The following is a 22,367-nucleotide window of genomic DNA, read 5'->3' on the forward strand; positions in this document are numbered from 1 at the left end:
TTTCTGGACTGACTTTTGAACTGCTACTGTTTTTATTCTGTTCTGAACTTTCGTGTGTCTCTGAAGACTATCTGTGAAAACTGTTTACCACATTCATTACAGCAATATGGCTTCTCTCCGGTATGAACTCTCGTGTGTTTATTTCTTTTATAATCTTTTATTTTTCTTCATTATGTAAAGCACTTTGAGCTACTTTTTGTATGAAAATGTGCTATATAAATAAATGTGGTTGTTTCTGTAGATGGCCTATTTGTGAAAACTGTTTACCACATTCATTACAACAATATGGCTTCTCTCCAGTATGAACTCTTCTGTGTTGATGTAGACTGCCCATCTCTGAAAACTGTTTGCCACATTCATTACAGCAATATTGCTTCTCTCTGGTGTGAACTCTTGTGTGTTTGTGTAGACTGCCTATCTCTGAAAACTGTTTTCCACATTGATTACAGCAATATGGCTTTTCTCCAGTGTGCACTCTTGTGTGCTTCTGAAGACTGCCCGTCTCTGAAAACTGTTTGCCACATTCATTACAACAATATGGCTTCTCTCCGCTGTGAACTCTTCTGTGTTGCTGTAGACTGCCCATATCTGAAAACTGTTTGCCACATTCATTACAGCAATATGGCTTTTCTCCAGTGTGAACTCTTCTGTGTCTCTGAAGAGCTCTTCTTCGTGAAAACTGTTTACCACATTGATTACAGCAATATGGCTTTTCTCCGGTGTGAACTCTTCTGTGTCTGTGAAGACTTCTTATACGTGAAAACTGTTTACCACATTCATTACAGCAATACAGCTTCTCTCCGGTGTGAACTCTTGTGTGTTGCTGAAGAGCAGTCCTGTTAGAGAATTCTCTGCCACATTCCACACTGCAGTGATCTTTCTTTCCTGTGTAAGATTTAAAACAAAAAGGAAAAAAAGTGCTTATTTTCAATTCGCTGCCTTATTATCAACATTAACTCACATTAAAAACACATGATGGCTGAAATTAGGAACAACCTTTGATTAGCATAGGCAATTATAAATCTTTTGTTGTATTTGGAAAACAGACTTAATTTGTTAATTTTATGTCCTTTATTACAACTGCTCAGAACCATATGTATAAAACTCCCTTATGCTCGGCCACATATATGAATGCTGTTTCTTATGCAAAAGGATTTATAAAACTAGATCTTGCCATTTAAATTGGCACAAAGTTACCTCAAGTTTTGAGCATTTGTAAGTCCCATGCAGACTTTATTTGTGTTGGCAATTCAGCAACTCCAGTTGGAAAAATGAAGAACTGAACAGAAAATCTCATTTCACTATACATTTCACATTCTGATGTTTGACAGGCTACACAAAAAGTGAGTTTTGACGTATCACAATGAAATTTTGGATCATGATGATAACTTAGCTGATTTAGACTCCGTAATGTCTCTCTCTTTGAAGTGTGTGCTGAACTGCAGCCTTCATTACAGAGACCACTATGCAGAAATCACACAATCCCTTTTTTTCTTACAGGTCTTAACAGCTGTGGGTTATTTGACGATGGCGGCTTTTCAGTGTGAAATGCCTGACTGGTGAGGAATCTCTTCACTTTGAGCCACATAACGCCATCTGTATGGGATGGTATACTTAAGACGGTAGAGAGATACATGCAATATCGTTACCATCAGGCTGTGCAGGTCATGATCAAAATGAAATCTGCAGCAACATCTGCAGAAGATCAATCACCAATCACGTTTCAGGCTTGTGTTGAAGCCAGGAGCACCGGGAACTGTTCACTGGTAGAGGGAATAATGGATTCAATTAAATATTAGAAAATTCTGAAGCAAACATCACACCATCTAGAAAAGCTAAAAATGAAAAGAGCATGGCTTCTACAAAAGGATAATGATCATAACTGCACCCCAGAATTCACAATGGACTCCTCAAGCAGTTTAATGTTTTGTCATGGCTCTTTCAGTTCCTTGAACTGAATATTAACGACAATCTGTGGTGTGACAGACTGCCTGGGCCCATTCCAGCAGTGATGCCTTCAGCAGAGAAAGACAGGGGGAGAGAGCTTACTCTGGATACTGTCTCCCCCAGACTGATAGAGGGCAATCCCTTTGGCATGAAATGGGGCCACAGGTTTGGAGCATGGAAGTTCAACCTTGTTGGGGCCCATTGCCACCGCCAGGTGGTGCCTGGATGTTTACTAGACCCTTTTTAGCAGCACTTCTGCCACGCCAGGAAGAGAAGGACATTGGACGCCTGGGGCCTCATGCAAAAAATGGTGTGTATGCACAAAAATGTTGCATACTCCCGTTTCCATGCTCATGTTTCCACGCTCGTGATGTATAAAAACTAAACTTGGTGTAAAGCCACTCACATTTTCACAGCAGCTAAATCCTTGGTGTACGCAAGTTACCCGCTTGGTTTTGCAAACTGGCAGTACCCAGCGTCAATGTAGTGCTTTTGTTCCGGTGTGGTTTCCCTTTCTTTTTTATATCCACATCCCTAATGAGGCTTTATCAAATACACTGACATTATCCACATATTGTTAATTAATTTAAAGCATCTGATTGCAATTAACCTGTAACAATATAATGGTTAACGGAATGGCCAAACTATTCCAAATACCATATTAGCTTTAGCGTTGTTACTCTCAAGTATTTATCCCACTGTATCCAAGTGTGGAATCACAGCTCTACAGCAGCTGATCAGAAATAGAATTATCAGGATACAGCATCAAGCATATGTTGCCTCAGCCATGCTGTCTATTTGAACTGCTGTCATATGGCAAACGCTTCACAGCCTTTCCTGTAGGGACATTGCAGTTCAAAAAACAGCTTCATCCCAAGAGCTCCAAATGCACTCAATCAGTACATGAAGTGCTACTTGTAGAACTGTTTCTACTTATAAATACAAACACCTCACTGTAAACTTGCAATACAGTTATAATATTGCACAACCTGAGCCACTTTATACAGAGCATATTTACATATGATGACGATATCATTTTGAACATGAAATGCAGCAAAATATGTTTATTACATTATATAGCTATGAAGAGGATGAAGAATGGAAAAGCCGTTGGTCCAGATGACAAACCTGTGGAAACATGGTGGTGTTTTGGAGAGATGGCAGTGGAGTTTTTAACCACATTGTTAAATGGAATCTTGGAAAGTGAGAGGATACTTGGAGTGGAGAAGAAGTGTACCGGTGCCGATATTTAAGAATAAGTGGGATGTGCAGAGTTGTAGTAAATACAGGGGGATAAAATTGATGAGCCACAGCATTAAGTTATGGGAAAGAGAAGTGGAAGCTAAGTTAAGAAGTGAGGTGATGATTAGTGAGCAGCAGTATTGTTTCATGCCAAGAAAGAGCACCACAAAGGCAATGTTTGCTCTGAGGGTGCTGATGGAGAAGTTTAGAGAAGGCCAGAAGGAGTTGAATTGTGTCTTTGTGGACCTGGAGGAAGCATATGACAGGGTGCCTCGAGAGGAGCTGTGGTATTTCATGAGGAATATGGAAGTGTCAGAGAATTACATAAGAGTTGTACAGGATATGTATGAGGGAAGTATGACAGTGGTGAGGTCTGCGGTATGAGTGATGGATGCATTTAAAATGGAGGTGGGATTACATCTGGATTCAGCTCTGAGCCCTTTCTTCTTTGCAATGGTGATGGACAGGTTGACAGACAAGATTAGACAGGAGTCCCCATGGACTATGATGTTTGCTGATGACATAGTGATCTGTAGCGATAGTAGGGAGCAGGTTGAGGAGATCCTGTAGAGGTGGAGATATGCTCTAGAGATGAGAGGAATGAAGTTCAATAAGAACAAGACAGAATATGTGTCTGTAAATGAAAGGGAAGTCAGTGTAATGGAGAGGATGCATGGAGAAGAGTAGTAGTCACCACTACTCAATGGCCAGAGTAGGGAGGAAGAAGAAGAACAAAGCCTGTGAGGTTAAAAGGACTGGAGACAAGAAAGACTGTGCCTGGTGTTGTGGACATTGTGCTCTTGTGAGGAGCAAAGAAAGTGCTTCTCACCTGTAAATAAAGGTGTGCTGTGTGGAGAAACTTGTGTCCTACCTGTCTGTGTCGTGTTAGGGTGGCTGTACACACCCTGGGCTTCACAGTGAATAGAACTCAAAAGAGCAATGCATGCAAGACGGCCCAAGAATCTCACAGAACTAGAAGCCTTTTGTAAACATGAGTGGATGAAAATCCCCCAAATAAGAACTGAAAGATTCTTATTGGGCCACAGAAAGTGTTTACGGGCTGTGATTTCTGCCAAACGGGGTGTTACTAAGCAAGGACCATGCAGGTGCTCACACTTTTCCTTCATGCCCTTTGACCTTTCTTGTTACTTTGTTACTTTAAAACAGTAAGGGATGGAAAAAAAAAAGTAATCGTTTAAAATATTAAAGAAATTTTTCATCTTCAGCTTTATGCCTTTTGGAGATTAGGTCATCTTTTAATTACTTATCTGGTCACAGCAACAGAATTTTTACCAAGGGTGCCTGAACCTTTATATGCCACTGTGCAAGCTTTGCTGTTAGGCAATTCAATCTCTACAAATTGTGTGAATGGATCAAGACGAGCGAGAGGGCCATTCATGGATTGTTCTTGGTCTGCCACCTCCTCTTAGACTCACCCAGTCATGAGCACAAATGTCCACACATCATCACTGGGAGGACCACTGAGGCAGACCAGTCATGCCAACCTGAGGAGTGGTAAAACTGCACAGGCAACACAAAGTGCTTATCTCACTGCTCCACTGCTTGTTAAGGAAATTAACAAAGGCAAAAGGATTAAATTAAAATTATTTACAGCCACTTCAGAAAGATAAAAAATTTCATATACCACAAAATTGCTTTATTATCTCATATTCTTCAAAGAGAAACTAACAATTAGACAAATATTTCTAAATACATATATAACAGTAAAATGTGTGGCACCCATGCCCGGGTGTAATGTCCAATGAACAAAGGCAACAAGACGCACAAAATTAGATGGATGTGAGGCCTAACATATCTAGTGAACGAAGAGTCCAAAATACACAATGTGATCAAAACACAAGGACTTAACATTTTACAATCATGCACAATTTACTAAATGAACATTTCAGTGTGCTAGTATTTTAAAATAAGAGACTAGAAGAGATTATAAGGGACTGAAACTATTATAACATTTTTTTTCTACACAACTATGAAAAATGCTGTCTTATTCATCACAAATAAGCACAATTTAAATAACAATCAAAATACTGGTCACTAATGTCACAATTATACTTTATTGTTCTGGTCAGCAGCCCAAATCTCCAGACATCACACAAGGGTCACTGAGACACACAGACCACATGCCACACCAGGCCTAGGAGGGGGAGCTGCACAGGCCACACATCAAGTGTTTTATGTCAGAACACCAGATACTCCTTGACTGTGCAGGTCAAAGTGGGCACCGCCATTTTAATAGGATTTTTAGTGGCACTCAAGACCTGCTAAGACAGAAGATTTAATAGGGAGGCAGAAATTCAGCTGCACTCCCTCACCCTGCAATCCTGAATGAATGGCTGAAGCGCAGCTCATACCAGTTATCAGCCCAGTACTTCATCTAAACACAAAGGTGTAAATCAGAGTAAAGGCTGCAGCTTTTCAGTGTCCTTCAAACAAATCAACACCCAAATTGACTTTCATCTTAAGCTTGTAACCAAGAACTGAACCTGCCTGTTTGTGATGGAAAAAATAATGAGCCTATAAGCAAGGCCTGGATCTGCAACTAGAAGGGGCTATAATTCAATCACCAGGGGCTACACCCTACTTTAAATGTAACTGCATTCTACCTCTTCTGTCTCTTTTGGTGGATGAAGACTGAGAAGATGTTCTCTCTGGGGAGCCAAGAAGCAGACAAAGCTTTCTCTGTGTAGACTGAAAGCTGACAATTTGCTCCCTTTGTTGCAAGAAGCCGTCCACACTGTGCAGAGCAAACAGTTCACAAACTTTCTTTGACCTGGAAGCTACTCTCCATAGTGCCTTGGACATGGACGCCCTGAACTGACTCTAAGAGCCACTCTTCCCAACCTCTGTTCTAGTCCCTAAGCAGTCTGGCAAAACTTAAAAAGAGCCATTATTACAAGACAGGAGTTTCATTACCTACCGTCTTGTGCCAGTGAGGTGCAGAGGGAATAGTAAAGTGCCTAACAGTGAGCTGAGAAAGACAGAATCACAGCGCACCATGAACAAAGGAACAGATAGCAAAGACGAAAAGTGAACTCTGAAGAGAGAAAAGGACCATTTGAACCCGGAACAACAACAGCAACAACTCCACAAAATATCAGAGATCATCTCTAAGGCCCTGGTATGATAAAACTGTTTATCTGAGCCAAGAAAAACTCAAACTCTAAACAGCAAGTAAAGAAGCAATTTCTTCTGTGATATGCTTGTAAGTCTCATCTGTCTGCGTCCTTTCTTCACTGTCAACAAACAATCAGTTACCAAATTTATCAACACATTGTATTATTCTGTTTCTTAAATTAAGAGTACATGAGTTGCCTTGATGTATTGTGAGTCTAATGGCCAGAGACCCGGTTCTCGTACAGAGGAGTAAACAAATAGAGAGAGCCTTGCAAAGTTACTTTCCTTTGTGTAAATCAGAAATTGGAAATTTTTACAAACAAATTTCTGAGAACTGGCAAGTCATTCCAATATGCTAATCTGATACACCTAGTTTCTTTAATACAACATCAACTCGAGGTTTGAAGGTTCCTAACGTCCTTCTCTCCACACTACCTGGTAATTTATTCCACATGTCTGTGTTTCTCTGTGAAAAGAAAAACTCTTTGATGTTTATGTAAAACTTTCCCATAACTTTCCAACTATGTCCTTCTGTTCTTGTTGAACTCTTTTTAAATTATCAGCCAAGTAGAGCTCAACTGCTTTAATTACCTTCATGATTTTAAATACTTCAGTCATGCCTCCTCTTAATCTCCATTTGCTTAAACTGAAAAGTTTGAACTCTTTTAAAAACTTTTCTGATAACTGTGGTATAGCAGGTCCACAGCTCATGTCAAAAAGGCCACTTTTTAAAATAAATAATCGCCCTTTTCGGTTTACAAAGGAGCATGATATGTGTGGCCGGAGTGGTTCCCGTGTGACTCATGATGCAGAAGGGTCCTCACTTAAGTGCACAGGTGAGGAGTCATCTGCATCCGTAATTGATGCTGCGAGCTGCCAATAGCCACATCTGATCCACATCTCCGTGATAAATAGAAGTGTGAGGTGGCTAGAAAGGAAAGAAAAAAAAAAAAAGAAAAAAAAACGGACGGAGGTTAAGAAGGAGGGAAGGTAGGAAGTAGGGAGGAGAAAGCTGGTGCATGAACAAGCAAAAGTGCTCTTATTACAGAACACCTGCAGCTGAGCAGTGTGCCTGGGTGTTTGGCTGGCACCCCTGGAAGCAGGTGGTAGTGGTCGCTCCCACGGAGCATTATTGAGAAGCGGCACCGACCGGAAGGAGGATGGCTCATCGAATAAGGCCAAGGAAGGCAGTGGGAGTCGGGACATGGGATGTGAAAGCCCCAGCGTGAGCACCCTGGTCACTGGGGAGCCCAAGTCATGGTCAGGTGAAGCCCACCAGCAGCCAGGGATTGGCGAGGCGAACAGACCAGCAGGAGAAGGCAGAAAGAAGGTCATCTGCAAGTAGGGCGGCTCCCCTGCTGCAAAGCCTGGACGGGAGAAGCAGGGGAGTCACAAGCAAAAAGGCATTCTTTTAACCTTGTTTTTTTAAGGATTTATCTCTTGTTTTTAACATCCATAATTAACAGCATTTTATTGGATTATTTATTTGAAGATGTTTGAGAGATGCTGCACTTATTTATTTGAACACTGTTTTGATTTTGATTGTTGCTTTAATAAAGCACTTTGGACTTTTTGCACCATCCCCTTGTTACATTGTTGTGCCTCAATGTCCAGCTAATCAGTGACATTACCGACGGTGTTGGGTTCAAGAGCTCCCAAAATGCAGATGGGAGTATGGAGCAGAACCTGCATCGGCACAATAACTCATACCTCGACATCCCTAGAATTAGCCTAATCACTCTTCACTGGACTTGTCTACCTCTGCTAGGTCTGTTTTGTAGCCTGGAGACTAAAACTGCACACAATACTCCAGATGAGGTCTGCAGTGTTTTATAAAGCCTCTGCATAACCTCCTGTGACTTGTACTCCACACATCAGGGCGCTAAATAACCTGACATTCTCTTAGCCTTCTTAATGACTTCTGAACTCACTAGGAGTCGGTGGTGATGACTTCACTACCACTCATAAATCCTTCTCATAAGGTTTACTTTAGATATTCATACCTTCCATCGTGTATACAAACCATACATGTTTACTTCCTACATGTAATACTTTGCATTTACTTAAATTAAATTTCATCTTTAACAAATCTGCCCAAGCCTGTGTACTGTCCAAATCCCTCTATTGTGATGATTCAACAGACTCTCGATTATCTGCCAAATCCACTTACCTTGGCATCATCTGAAAACTTAACCACGTTCTTATTTTTATTCCTATCCAAATAATTTATATCATTATGCTACTCGATATCCAGAGGCTGTTCCCTTGCACTCAGCCATGTCTTAAGCTATCTCACGGGAAATTGTAGAGGTCTTTGCACATGTAGGCATCCCTAAAGAAGTCCTTGCAGACCAAGAGATGCCTTTCACATCAAAAAACATTTAGGGAAATGGGCAAGTTACTGAAAATAAAGCATTTAAAGTCTGCGGTGTATCATCCACAAACTGATGGTCTAGTAGAGAGATTTAATCAGACTCTCAAACAAATGCTCCGCAAGGTGGTCAGCAGGGACAGGGTTCTATCCTTTTGAATTGTTATAAGGACGACAACCTTAGGGAATATTGGATATTTTAAAAGAAGGGTGGGAAGAAGAGGCTCTTCCCTCTACCAATATGTTAGAATGTCACGCAGTTACGCAATAGATTTGGGAAAATTCGACCGATATTAAAAAGCCACTGTCACAAAGATGAGTCACAGACACCATAAAGGTTTGGGGCAGCCACCTGTATATTGTTTCCCAGCTGCAAAATTGAAAAGAGATGTTCACAAGTTTGAATCCAAAATAGTTTGGATATTATGGAGGTAAGATGACAGCTTTAAAGGCCAGTAAGGGAAATGATGTCATCAGACCCGGAACCAGAAGTGACATCATCATTGGTGCCAAAACCCTGCAGGATTTTCCATGCAGAGAGATTGACAGAGACAGTCAGCGCACCCAGCTGCCCCTGGTCTGGTGTGGTATTTCTATTATTTAGGCCATTCAGCTGTCTCCCAATCACACATGTGTGACAATATATTTATATAGCAGTGGCCCTAACACTGGCCCTTGTAGGACACTACTCTTACAACCACCCAGTACTGATAGGGTTCCTCGCACCATAATCCTAAGCTTCCTATGTTTAGCCAATTCTGCACCCATCTGCACACCACACCCTGAACTTTCACGTCTTTTAGTTTAGTGGCACCTTATCAGATACTTTCTGAAAGTCCAGATAAATAATATCATACGCTCCACTTTGACCATATCCTTTGGTTGGTTCCTCATAGATTCCCAGCATGTTAGTAAAACGCAGCCTCCCTCATCTGAATCCATGCTGACTGTTTAGTAAAACTCCTGTTCTTGCCATGTGTCACTCAATCATTTTCTTAATAATTCCTTTAATTTATTTTCCTGTGATGCAAGTTACTAACCTGTTGATACTCCCAATCACCTGTTGATACTTCAATTTACCCAATCACCCTTTCTATATTAATGGGATTACATTTTCCAGTTCATAAAAATTGTCCCAGTGTGCAGTGACTATTAAAAAATATCCATCAAAGGATTATATATATATTCACTGGAGATTTGTTTGATTTCAACCAATTCAATCTCAGCAGCACTTCTGTCTCTACAATTTCCAAATCCCTCAGTAATTCCTTAGTAGTCCCTGTTACAACTGAGAAGTTATCCACTTTTTCAGACATGAAATTTTAAGAAAATGGAAGGTTTAGAGCATTTTATATTTCTGAAAGAATGTCTTTGGCTGTAATATTTCTCTTTAACTGTCTTTTAGAGACCTCATAACTTTCCTAATGGTTGCTCTCAAATGCACTACTGTTAGCATTGGGGTTATTCAGTTTAAATGACTTATTCAGTTGTTCCTTTTTTTCCTTTGCAGCTTCTTTTCTACCTCCTTATTTACCCACTGCAGAGATTTTATTAATAGTTTTGAATCCATTGTGCATCATATGTAAAATGTTGAACTTCTTTCTGCTAGGAAATTACTTTTGCCTGTTTATTGCTATGACACTGACTTGCCTGCAACTGCAAAAGCTTTCATCACCCTCTGCCCCACAAACCCAAAGTTTGGAGTAAGACTGGAGTAACATCTGCTGTTGTGTGAATCACAAAACAAAATAAAAAAAAAACACCCTTGTAAATAGAAAAAAAAACGTTAAGAAACTATTAAACTGCTTCTCTGCTCCTTAATAGCTACCAAAAAAAAAAAAACAAAGTGTTTAGGAGCAAAAGTCAAATTTAATGCACACTCACATAGAAGGAGCACAGACTAGCACAGAACACACAGACTTTTTCACTTTATGATTTAAGAATGATGTCAACATGTCAGTCTAAGTTGTTTCTCCAATCCACCGCTTCAATGTGTAATCCAAAGGTTTAACGTTTCATCCAAATACTTCTTTAAGGATTTCACAAGAACCTTAGAAATGAAGAGATATGTAAAGATGGCAAATTTGATAAAAGAAGTTTGGAAGACCTGGGTGTCCGTCAATGCATAGAAATCCATACTGTCTACAAATAGGAAACTCACTACTGGAAATGGGCAACCCACAAAGATCACAGCATGAAAGCAGAGGTGAATAGGAACCCAGACAGGCAGAGCAAAGGGCCTGCAGAAGCCTCCGGGACTTGAGAAAGTCTCTGTCCTTGTGTTCTTATGGAGAAAAGTGTAAGAATGTAGTTTACAGAAGGGCAACACCAAGGAAATCAAGCAATCTAGCAAAACAATCACTGCACATCTTAAAACTTGTAAAAGATCATCACGATGTTCCAGAACAGACAATGTTCTATGAATGAATGAGACAAAAGTTGAACTGCAACACCATGTTTGGAGGTAAGACAAAAGTGGACATTGATACTAAAGACTCAAGGTGAATGGAGCATCATGGTTTGGCCTGCATGTTTCTTCATGGCCTGGAACAATTGACATGATCAATGGTCACTGAATTGAAAATATTATCAAGAAATCTGACAGAAAAATATCAGGATAGTAGAAGCTGAACAAAAGTTAAGTGAAATTCACAGGACAATGAGCCCAAACACAGGAAGAAATCAAAAACAGAAAGGGTTAAACATACGGTAACTGGTGTTCTGGAATGGCCAATAAGAGACATGAGATGCTGTGGCCTGACCTAAAGAGAACTGATCAGAAAAGGGCTCTCAGAGATGAAGGAACTGAAAAGGTGTGGAATGAAGGAATGGGTTAAAATTCATTGCTGATCAGTAGCTACAAAAAGTTTTGTGGAGGTCATTACTGTTAAAGAAGGGCCAACCAGTCTGTAAAGATAGGAGGGTCATGGAGTGGACTGTGAATGTTTAAACGATGTGTTCAAGACTGACAAGAAGCCGTCCAATTGTTTGTGTTATTACAGTAGTTTAGGACAACTGAGGCCGTCTTTAATCAGAGCTTAGTTGAAGATCGGACTACATTGTTAAGAGGAATTAATATGGATACCCAGGAAATTCCAGAGGGTTCAATACCTTTGTCTTGCTCTTGGACATTTGTATAGCACTCTTTATTGAGGATAGGCTGAGGACTTTTGCATAAAGTCAATATAATGGAAGAATAGCAAATTGCTAAATATTACATCACAATTGATGAAATCTCACACTAAATTTAAACACACAATAAAATAAAGTATTTTCACTCAATTTCTATGTTTCTCATAAAAATCACAAGACTCAACCTTTCAAGCTCATAAACTCCAACCCTAAATCTTACACATTTTTATTTTGCACTTACTTTTTCCAGACTTCTTTGAAGGTGGTCGCTTATTTTTCTGAGCTCTAACAGATGTAGTTTCCACAGCCCTCTTTGGTTCAGACTCTAATGATTCAGACTTCACATTGATAGAAGGCTCTGGAGATGAACAGTGTTTGCTATGAGAAGAGTCTAACCTGGTCACCACTCCATCTTGAAGGTTGTCTTCTTTTACAATGTCCATATTTGTATGGTTATGTGTCTCAATACTGACAGACTTCTCTTCAGGTTCATCTTTAATGGCCACTGGCTGCAGTTCACTGTCCTCCTCCTTGATGTTCAGACTTTCCTGTTTAAGGTAGATGGACTCCCACTCACAGTCCTTCTCCTTAATAGTTACAGTTTTCTCCATGATATTTGCGTCCATATCACAGGTGTCCCGTTTCACATCCATTGACATGCTCCAGTAAACAGCAGCTTTTGCTTTTTCTCTGTGAAAAGAACAAAAATCGGCTTCATTAAAACTTCATCACTTATGTCTAAAGACACTTGAATATCATTTTAGAACAGGCTCTATGTTATGGTTTATGTAAAGTTAGACAGTTTGTAACATGCTGACAGTAACTCAATGCTCTTCATTTCAGATGATCAGAAGCTTGGGAGTGGAGTGAAGGTCCAACAGACTCTGAAACAAGAAGACCATCTTCGAGAGATGTGGGTCAGCAGTATTCACTACTTGAATTAAACATACAGTGCTGCTGGGGTCCCAGAATTGTCTTATCAGATTATGTTGATGAAGGTTTGTACAAGTAGGGGCACAGGATTGTGTTAAGAAACAGAAAATACAGGAGGGAGGAGATGAAAGAGGAACTTAACTTTGCTGAAATGTGCAGCTGCAACAGGAGAAGACAAGCAAGTGAAATAAGTAGTTTGCTAGATTAGGCTGACAGGTATAACTGACCGTGCGTAACTTCTATTTTTGTCAATAGGTTTGACAAACCTTTTCAATTCATTAAAGGCCACCAGTCCCCTCTTTACCCACTGAATCAATCATAACTTTTGATTATGCTATCAGATTTAATCAAACCCCCTTGTTCTCACTAAATGTTTTAAAGTGCAATGTTCTGTTAAACTGTGACCATCCCTTCTCCATTAGTAAATAGCTGATTGACCTGACTTAAGCTACTTAACTGCACCACCATAACAGGGATAGATGTGTGTGGTGTTAAAAGGAAAAATAGTTTTAACTCTGTAAGAAAGGGCAGAGCAGGCTCTTTTAAATTAGAAGGCCACGTTCCTTCAATGTGGAAGGTGACATAATTCACATCTTCTATCACATTCTGATGACCAGTGTGATTTTCTACATTGCGGTGTGCTGAGCTGTGTACATCACGTCAAGAGAGGCCGACTGAATGAACAGGCTAATTAAAAGGGCAAATTTAGTCATAGATGCACCCTGGACCCCCTGGAGTTCGTAGCTGAGGAGAGGATTAAAACAAAACTGAGTGCCATTATGATCAATGTTGCACAATAAAATGGAGTTCTTTCAAATTATTCCGCATTAAGTGTGTCAAGAAACACTACAGGGCTCCTTTATACCAACAGTAATACGTCTGTTCATGTCTCATGCTGACAGTGGCAGCCAATTCAGAACTTCTTTTTATTTTTCTTGCTTCATAGTCATTCTGGTGTGTGTTTATGTTTATTTACTATTTTATCTGCCTTTTTAATTTTTTAAAGAATTTCTGTAACTTCTACCTTGTGACAAATAAAGTTCCACTAAGTCTATTCTATCTATTGCTGATCACTGGATTTTCTTAATTTGTTTGTTTAAATTGGTGCACATATTTTTAATTTTATTGGGTACAACTTCAGAAGAGTGACTTTGATACAACACGTATGTCACTTCAGCCAGTTATTGAGGGAGGTCGTGGTGGTCAGCTTAATAATTAGGGAGTTTGGTCGCAGGTGGACACACAGGTGACACATGAGACTTGTGCTGGTATTCCTAAGAGGGCAGCATTTAGTGTGTGAGGTGATTACTGTGCTGTGAGAAAGACACCCACAGTGTGGACTGACTGGGGTTGGCAGGAGAGGTAAACATTTCAGCTGGTGGTGGTTTTTAAATTGATTCTATGATCTTGGGTTTACTTTGTTTTGGAAGTTAGATCTTGCTGATTGAGATCAAAAGCTGGTGCTGTGATTGTCTCAGTGAACACTGAAGAGGTAAATCTTAGCCCTACTTAATAATTAATCTACAAATCAATTATCAAAAATCGATATGCTTTTTTATGTTATGTTTAACAGTGGCTGTTGTTGCCCTCTGTTTCCTCAAATTGTGATTATTTATTGAATTAATGTATTTACCAGCTTTCTGCTGGTCAGTTGAAGGTGGCATTTGGAGTTGTAAATCAATCTTCACCACTTTCTCCTTAATCTTTGTCAAATGAGCTTGGAATGCAGGAATACACGGTAAGCAATCAAAATGTAGAGTAGGAGGTGGCGACGGTGTGACTGGACAATGTGAAGTAGAAAATGGACTCAAAAACGTGAACTGGAAACACACACACTGATGACTGAATAGAAAAGACACGTGGGAGGCCACAGGGGGATTGACTCGAGTAAAGTACTGCGCTGGCCTGGAGTTCGCTCTGCTCGCCCCTCACTTAAATCGTGTGCAGTAACTCTGAGTTGAGCAAATGAGAACTTACACATCCATAAAACGGTATCTGCAAACCCCGAGCACTTATATTTGTTTGTCTCTCCGTGTTCAAATTCCTAATTTGAAGACTTTTCAGTGAAACACTGCACTCTCAAACAACCTTACAGTTTTTATAAAATGTCACAAAAAATGACCATTAAACATTGAGAAGGTGTGGGGCAGCAACCCGTATAATTGTTCCCGGCTGCAAAACTGATTAATTAGCAAAGACATGCGCATTCAACTGAGTCCAAAACAGAACTGATCTTCTGGAGACAAGACGGTGGCTTTAAAGGTCAGCAAAGGAAGTGATGTCATCAATACCAGAACCGGAAGTGACGTCATCGGCTGCCCCAGAGCCGGCGGGATTTCCCTAGAATGGTCTGCAAAAGATCGAGAGGGAAAATTACGTGCACTTTGCCACCCCCTGGTCTGGCATGGAATCACAAGTATTCAAGCCCTTTAGTTGTCTCCTAAACACAAGTGTGTGACAGGACAATCTGCCCAATTTTTTCAGACCCGTCAGGTCGGGTATTCTGCACCGAGAGGTCGTGAACGCGGAAGGAAGCATTGGCGTTGGCATGGAAATCAAGGAACCACCTTGTGACTCCTTATGCAAGGCCATCCACTGTAAAGGTGCATGGTCCGTGACAAGTGTAAACTCCCAACCCAAGAGGTAGTACCTCAACTGTGTAATCGCCCACTTAATCGCAAGTGCCTCCCTCTCCACCGCCGCATACCTGGTCTCCCGGTCCAGCAGTTTCTGGCTCAGGAACATGACGGGGTGTTCAGCACCATTGACGCTTTGGCTCAGCACGGCTCCTAGGCCTGTGTCCGAAGCGTCCATCTGAAGGATAAAAGGTAGTGAAAAGTCAGGGCCTTTTTTAAGTCACTGAAGGCTGCCTCAGTCGTCTCAGTCCATACCACAGTGTTAGGAGCCCTCTGCTTTGTTAAATTAGTCAAGGGCATGGCTCTCTCTGAAAACCGTGGTACAAGCTGGCGGTAGTACCCTACCAAGCCGAGAAATGTCTGGACCTGTTGCTTGGTTCGTGGACGGGGCAATATCAAAATGGCTTCTATTTTAGAGCACTGCAGCCTCACAGTACCACGACCCACAAGGTGGCTCAAATATTTGGTTTCTTTCAATCCAAAGAAAAATTTCTTTGGATTGATTCTAAGACTGGCTTTACCCAGCGTCCGTAATATCGCTTGGACATGCTGTATGTGTTCCTTCCAGGTGCTGGAATAGATGACGACGTCATCTAGGTAGGCAGCACTATTCGTGTTATGGGGGTGGAGAACTTTGTCCACCAGACGCTGGAAAGTTGCAGGAGCCCCATGTAACACAAATGGAAGGACACAATACTGCCAGTGCCCACTAGGGGTGCTAAACGCGGTTTTACCCTTTGCGGAATCTATTAAAGGAACCTGCCAGTACCCTTTAGTCATGTCAAGTGTGGTCAGATATTCAGCTTGTCCAAGCCTCTTAAGGAGGTCGTCCACTTGAGGCATTGGATAAGCATCAAATTGTGAGACCTGATTAAGCCAACGGAAGTCATTGCAAAACCTCCAACTCCCGTCAGGCTTAGAAACCAAGACAATTGGGCTGGACCAGGGACTACAACTCTCCTCTATGACTCCTAACTCCAGCATGCGCTTGATTTCCAGTTCCACTTCAGCCTTCTTTGCCTCAGGAAGACGATAGGGGCATTCTTGGACTATGACCCCGGGCTCAGTCACAATATGGGCAAAAGAGGTCCTTCAAGGTTTTTCATCTACCACCTACGGGACGGACGAGATAACTGCTTCGAGCTCCCGCCTCTGTTAGGTATTCAAATCAGACCTGAAGCTAAGGGTGTTAACCTGAGCAAAGAAGGAGCTGGGCTGGCCGGAGGTAGGATCAGGGTCCCTTTCCTTCCACGGTTTCAGCAGATTCACGTAATATATCCACTCACTCGGTTGACGATTGGGTTGTTTCACCAATTAATCAACGAGTCCCATAACTTCGTATGGTCCTTGCCAGTGGGCAAGTAGTTTAGAGTGGGAGGTGGGAACCAACACCATGACCCGATCCCCCGGTTGTAACTCCCGAAGTGTCGTGCCACGGTGATAATAGTGGGCCTGTGCTGCTTGCGCCTCCTCCATGTGACTTTTTAATATGGGCAGAATTTTTTCAAATCTATCGCGAAATTGCGCGATATACTCTAAAATATTACTCGAGGGGAAAGCCTCTCCTTCCCAACCTTCTTTTAAAATGTCCAATATGCCCCGGGTTGTCATCCATATAACAGTTCAAAGGGTGAGAACCCCATTGAGGCTTGAGGGACTTCCCTGTAGGCAAAGAGGACGATGGGGAGGAGCTGATCCCAATTCCTCCTGTCCCCGCTGACCACCTTGCGAAGCATCTGCTTGAGAGTCTGATTAAATCTCTCTACTAAACCGTCGGTTTGAGGATTATACACCGCGGTTTTCAAGTGCCTTATTTTAAGTAACTTGGTCATTTCATTGAAAGTTTCCGAGGTAAACGGCGTTCCTTGGTCCGTAAGGACTTCTTTAGGAACCCCAACTCGTGCAAAGACTCCCATAAGTTCCCATGTGATTGCGATATCATAATCCACAAGGACTAATGTATATTTATGTCCTCGAGCCGAGGGTTCCAGGGGTCCCACTATGTCGACCCCTATCCTTTCAAATGTGGCATCAATTAATGGAAGAGAAACAAGAGGAGCACGGCCCCTCCGAGGAATCTGCCGCAGCTGACATTCCGGACATGAAATACAGAAGCGGTGAACCTCCTCATTATTTCTGGGCCAATAGAAACGGAGCTTAATATGCTCTAATGTTTACTTGGTGCACAGGTGACCTCCTAGGAGGAGGGCGTGCGCTAACTTACAAACTTGCCGCCGGAAAGTTCGTGGGATTGGCAACAGCTCCCTTAACCCGTGCTCACAGACCTGATATAATAAATCATTTTCTATAACAAAGTGGGGTCCTTGTGGCATGGGCTGACTGGTGTGTTGGCCGTTGACTAGGACAACTGCATTCTTAACAAATTTAAGGGAATCATCATTCCATTGTTCCCTTTTATTGATGAAAAGGCAATATGGATTTTTCATTTTTAATTACAATATGACATTCGTAATCTTGTGGTTTAAATGTGAAAGTCGCAGCATTTTCTGTATTTGGGTTAATGGATGTATTTATTTCATAACACCCTATTAGCATTTGGTGGTGTGTTTCTTTAAACATTTCTTCACATTTATTAATCGAGGAGTCGAATTTGGACTAGAATTCGGAGTGCATGTCTGACACTCGATGGGTGTAAAATGTGCCCTCCAAAGCCATCAGTATTTTTTTATTATGTTGATATCAGATTACATCAATACTATAGTTTTTCCATAATAAAGTTAACAAATATAATAATAATGAAGGCTACATTACATACAAGACTAGCAACAGCTAAGTTATTACAGGAAATCGAGATGCAGATAATAGCATTACACATTGTTAATGAAGCAGATCAGAATCTTACATGTTTTAATTATTTTAGTGTGTTTTCCATTTTAAAAAGATATTTCTAGCATATTAATGTCCATTCAGAAAGGTGTAACAGAGGGTCTAACGTTCTGAACATTACACTTATGAATAGGAAATTTATGAAGCAAGGAAACCACAGTTACTGCATTTCCCAACATTTAGTCTTCAAAATTGTATACAGAAGAACAAAAATTAAACAGTGAGATATTGGTTTATCATTCAAGACAGTAACATAAATAAATCTTTAAAAAAACATTTTGGAATAGGAGCAGAAGTAAAAGAAATGTGAGATGGGATGTGTCTTCATTTGTACCTAAACTACATTTTGGCGAATTCATAATGTCAAACTTATGAATTCATTTATTAGTTGGCTACTATTTACTCAGAATTTTGAAATGGATTTCTTTAACCTCGTTTGGTAGAAAAAATTCTATGGCAGAAAACAGACAATTTTAAAATTTATGATATCCAAAGCCATCAGAGAAGTGTAGTGTGCATGTGATGTGGCACAGTGACAGGCTGGGCACCTGTTGTTGTCACATGTCATTAGCTTATCATTTAAGCTGTTGGTTTAGGAGGAGTACACACACATACATTAAACTGAATATAATGGAGAAGGCTTGGTCCTTAGAAATAACTTTTCTTATTGCTGCAGTTAGAAGTACAATGCCCCTTCATTGTATTTTTTTTTCCTGACCCTACAGGATGTCTGGTGTTAACCAGCCTTCCAAGTGGCTGAACAGATGCCAGTGTATCCGAATTCTGAGACACAACTGGATGTCCTTTTCTTCTGCTTTTAAGATTTCCAATTCGAGATGATGTGCAGTCCATGTTAGATTTGTTATTTCTACAGGTAAGACTACCAAGACTTTCAGTTTCAGAAGTAATTTGTGCACAATTCCTGCAAATCCTCCCCATATTTATTACTTGATCTGTAATATTTTGCTGCCTGGAATACTGTACTGTATGTCTGCTCACTCTGTCCAGTAACTAACACGGCTTTTTAATTTTAGACAGGAAAGCCTCAGAGTGTGAATCCTCACAAACACAGAGACTGAGGCACATCAGTACCAGCAGTTACTAAACAGCGATATTGTTCCTTTCTGCAAAATAACATTTATTTTCTTAAGTTACTGTGCTTTGTTGTTGGATTTTAAAGAACCGAGATTTCATTTTAAATTAAAACAAAACTAAGGCAGGAGAGAAAGACACATTTGTTTTCACGTAAGTAATGACACCTGAGCACGTCACATGAGAAGTTCAGATATACAGAGATTGTAACACAATGTCTACTGTATTTGTAATGTAAAAGAAAAAAAGATGATGCTACATATAATGACAATTAAGTTGGGGTTCTTTCAAAATCCAACAAAAAATAACACAGTAATTATTATTACTAGCTGACGCCCGCCATAGCATACGGCGGTGTAAGAATAGGAATGGAAAAAGGTGAGAACGGAATTCAGAAATCAAGAAGAAATAAATACTTCATGAAAGACGCAGTTGTGAATAGGTGTTTGATGGAAATGACAGATAATGAGTCAAAAGATCTAACCCTGGAAAAAGTCACGTTCAACTGAACGTTGTTAGAATTATTGTGAAGAGTAAACAGCATGTGGGCATGAGGAAGGCCGCACTTCTGAAATTCAACTATGTAAATATAATCAACAACAACAACTCCAAAAATATGTTGTTATAGAATGCCTCTAAGTAATTGCTGCAGCTTAATCCAAAAGACTTGTACTATAATATAGAATTTTTGTGAAGAGTAAACAGCATGTGGGCATGAGGAAGGCCACGCTCCTGAAATTTGATTACGTCAATATAAGAGATAGCAACCCCAAAAAGATGTTGTAGAATGTCTCTAAGAAATTTCTGCAGCTTCATCCAAAAGGCTCGTACTACAATATCAGGTCTGTGCTCTGGTCTTTGGGTTTCCAAAAGTGCATGTAGAATTGCCGGCCAAGCAGCATTACATATGAAAGTGATAAATAAATGAGGTTTTCCGAATTTACGTACTATGGTCATGGCATCCTGATAGTTTTGTTGCATGTATCTTGGACTTCCTGGAAATGTGGACGGTAATATGATCATTTTACCTACACGTACATTAATATTTTCACCGTTTTCTTGCAGCGAGTCTGATAGTCCTTTGCATTGTTCCACGCCCAGATCTTGTTGATTTAATCTGAGATAGTTGAGACGTGAGCCCTCTGTTTTTAATATATGCATCTACGACATACTGTTGGAATAGTTCGCTGCTGGAGTGCAAAATACTAAATGTATTCCTCATTGATAATTTGAACATGTAAAATTGGCATTGAGTAAGCCTGATTCAGTTGGCGGTTTTTTTATTGGGAATATGTTGTAAATCTTTTATGCCAGCCAATGTCTCCATAAGAGAATAAAAGTGGTTAAACCATAGGATCGGAATTCATATTGAGCGTGGAAATCTGTTTACAGGAGTTGCCTATGGGATAGATCCAAATCGATTTCATGCATGTGTTTGAATGATTTAATGAAGGGGTTGATGGTTCTGAGCATGGACTCTAGCTGGAGAAGTAAATTTTCACCTAATGCAGAGTTTGCTTTATTTTGTAAACATACTTCAGTAGCTTGTCGATAAATGCCGTGTTGGCTGCGTGGGGGCGGGACCAGTTTTGAAGAGGACTGGTCTTCAAAACCAGGCAGCTTTGGACTTTACTCTAAGCAGAACTTTATCTATTGTGATGGTTTACTTTGGTAATAATTGATCTGCAGGTGTACCAAGAAAAGAGACAGAACAAGAATTAAGGGTACACTTTATTAATGTTTGAACTCCTTGAGTGAATATCTACTGTGTTTATGTTTTTAACAGTTACAGTAAAGTAGAAGAGTCTGGCTGTGTTATGGGGCAGCAGTAAAAGAAGAAGGAAGGAGAGATGTGTGCCCTTTTGAAGTAGTAGCTCGTCCTCCTGCCTGCACTTCTAGAATCCTCCATCTCAACCTCTGCTACTGTGCCTTTGCCAAGTGATCACGAGGTATTGTCCAATTTTTTTTTTTTTTTCTTTCTTCTGAAAACTGTCTCGGCCTCATTACGCTGACTACCTGTCTCGCATAGAATTGATTTCAAGGTTCTATTAAATAATTAGAAGGCTTTGAGTATATTAGATCCTGCCCGTATTTTGGAGTGTCTGCTCCAAACATTTTTTTTCTCAACCATTGCTTTGCTTTTTATTCCAAGATTAACCATAAAAACTGGCAGCTTTCTGTACTTGTGCAACAAAATCTGGAATGTTTTGCCAATATAGAAGTGCCAGGCAACAAATCTCGATCATTTCAAAATTTCTAATTTGGCTTTTCTTAATTACTTGCATTGGTTGTAACAGATAAGAAATGGTACAGTGTACAGATTGTAAGCTAACTAATCTCTCCTGTTTTTCCCTGCTGTCTTTTTCTAATTTATTGCAATGGCGCCACCCTGCATCTGTTTATTACATCAACTCAAACTGTCTGTGATGCCGGAAGAGAAACAAAGTTCACAAGACGTCCTGAAATGGAATTGTGATTGGACTGAGACGGCCACAATTATGTATGCTGGGATGTGCAAAGGGGGCTGTGTGAGCTTTGGCATGGGACCCCAACAGGTTTATTATCTCCAGTGACCTTGAAGGCTGCAAGTTTGTCTTTGTCCCCGGCCATTTGACCAGGCAGTGTATTTATTACAAAGGACAAGGACTCCTCCGTCTGCTTCTTATTTACTTTTATGATGTCTTCAATTTTCTTTGTAACTGTATATTTTCTCATTTTTGAGCAATTTGAGCTATACTTGTAAGCAAAGGTGATATAAAAATATTATTAATAAACAAATGTTAAGGGATAGATCAGGAAAAATGTCAGTTTAAAAAGAACACATTTTTTATGGAAAATTGCTGGATAATAACTCTGACTCTGAGTAATATCTTCTTCATAAAGCTAAAGTAGCATTTTTCCTTTTTTGACAAATTTAATGCTTCACCTTTTACTGTATTCAAAACCTTGGCTAAGCATTTTTTTTAATACCAAGGTATAAAAATCTGTAAATATGTTTGTGTTCCATTTCCCTAGTAGTTTTTAACACCTCC

The 22,367-nt window shown here is 40.3% G+C and overlaps 1 protein-coding gene across 1 annotated transcript in view; it reads right to left on the reverse strand.

The window, feature by feature from the left end:
- Positions 1-211: 211 nt before the first annotated feature.
- LOC120534758 (zinc finger protein 501-like) overlaps positions 212-22,367 on the reverse strand; it is a 75,997-nt gene continuing 53,841 nt past the window's right edge. The window contains exons 2-3 of the mRNA XM_039762338.1: positions 12,069-12,517; positions 212-885 (exon numbers count right to left, since the gene is read on the reverse strand). Of these exons, the coding sequence (XP_039618272.1) occupies positions 212-885; positions 12,069-12,517 (1,123 nt within the window). The remainder of the gene's footprint in view (positions 886-12,068; positions 12,518-22,367) is intronic.

The sequence above is a fragment of the Polypterus senegalus genome, chromosome 8 (assembly GCF_016835505.1).
Source record: "Polypterus senegalus isolate Bchr_013 chromosome 8, ASM1683550v1, whole genome shotgun sequence".
Taxonomy (NCBI): domain Eukaryota; kingdom Metazoa; phylum Chordata; class Cladistia; order Polypteriformes; family Polypteridae; genus Polypterus; species Polypterus senegalus.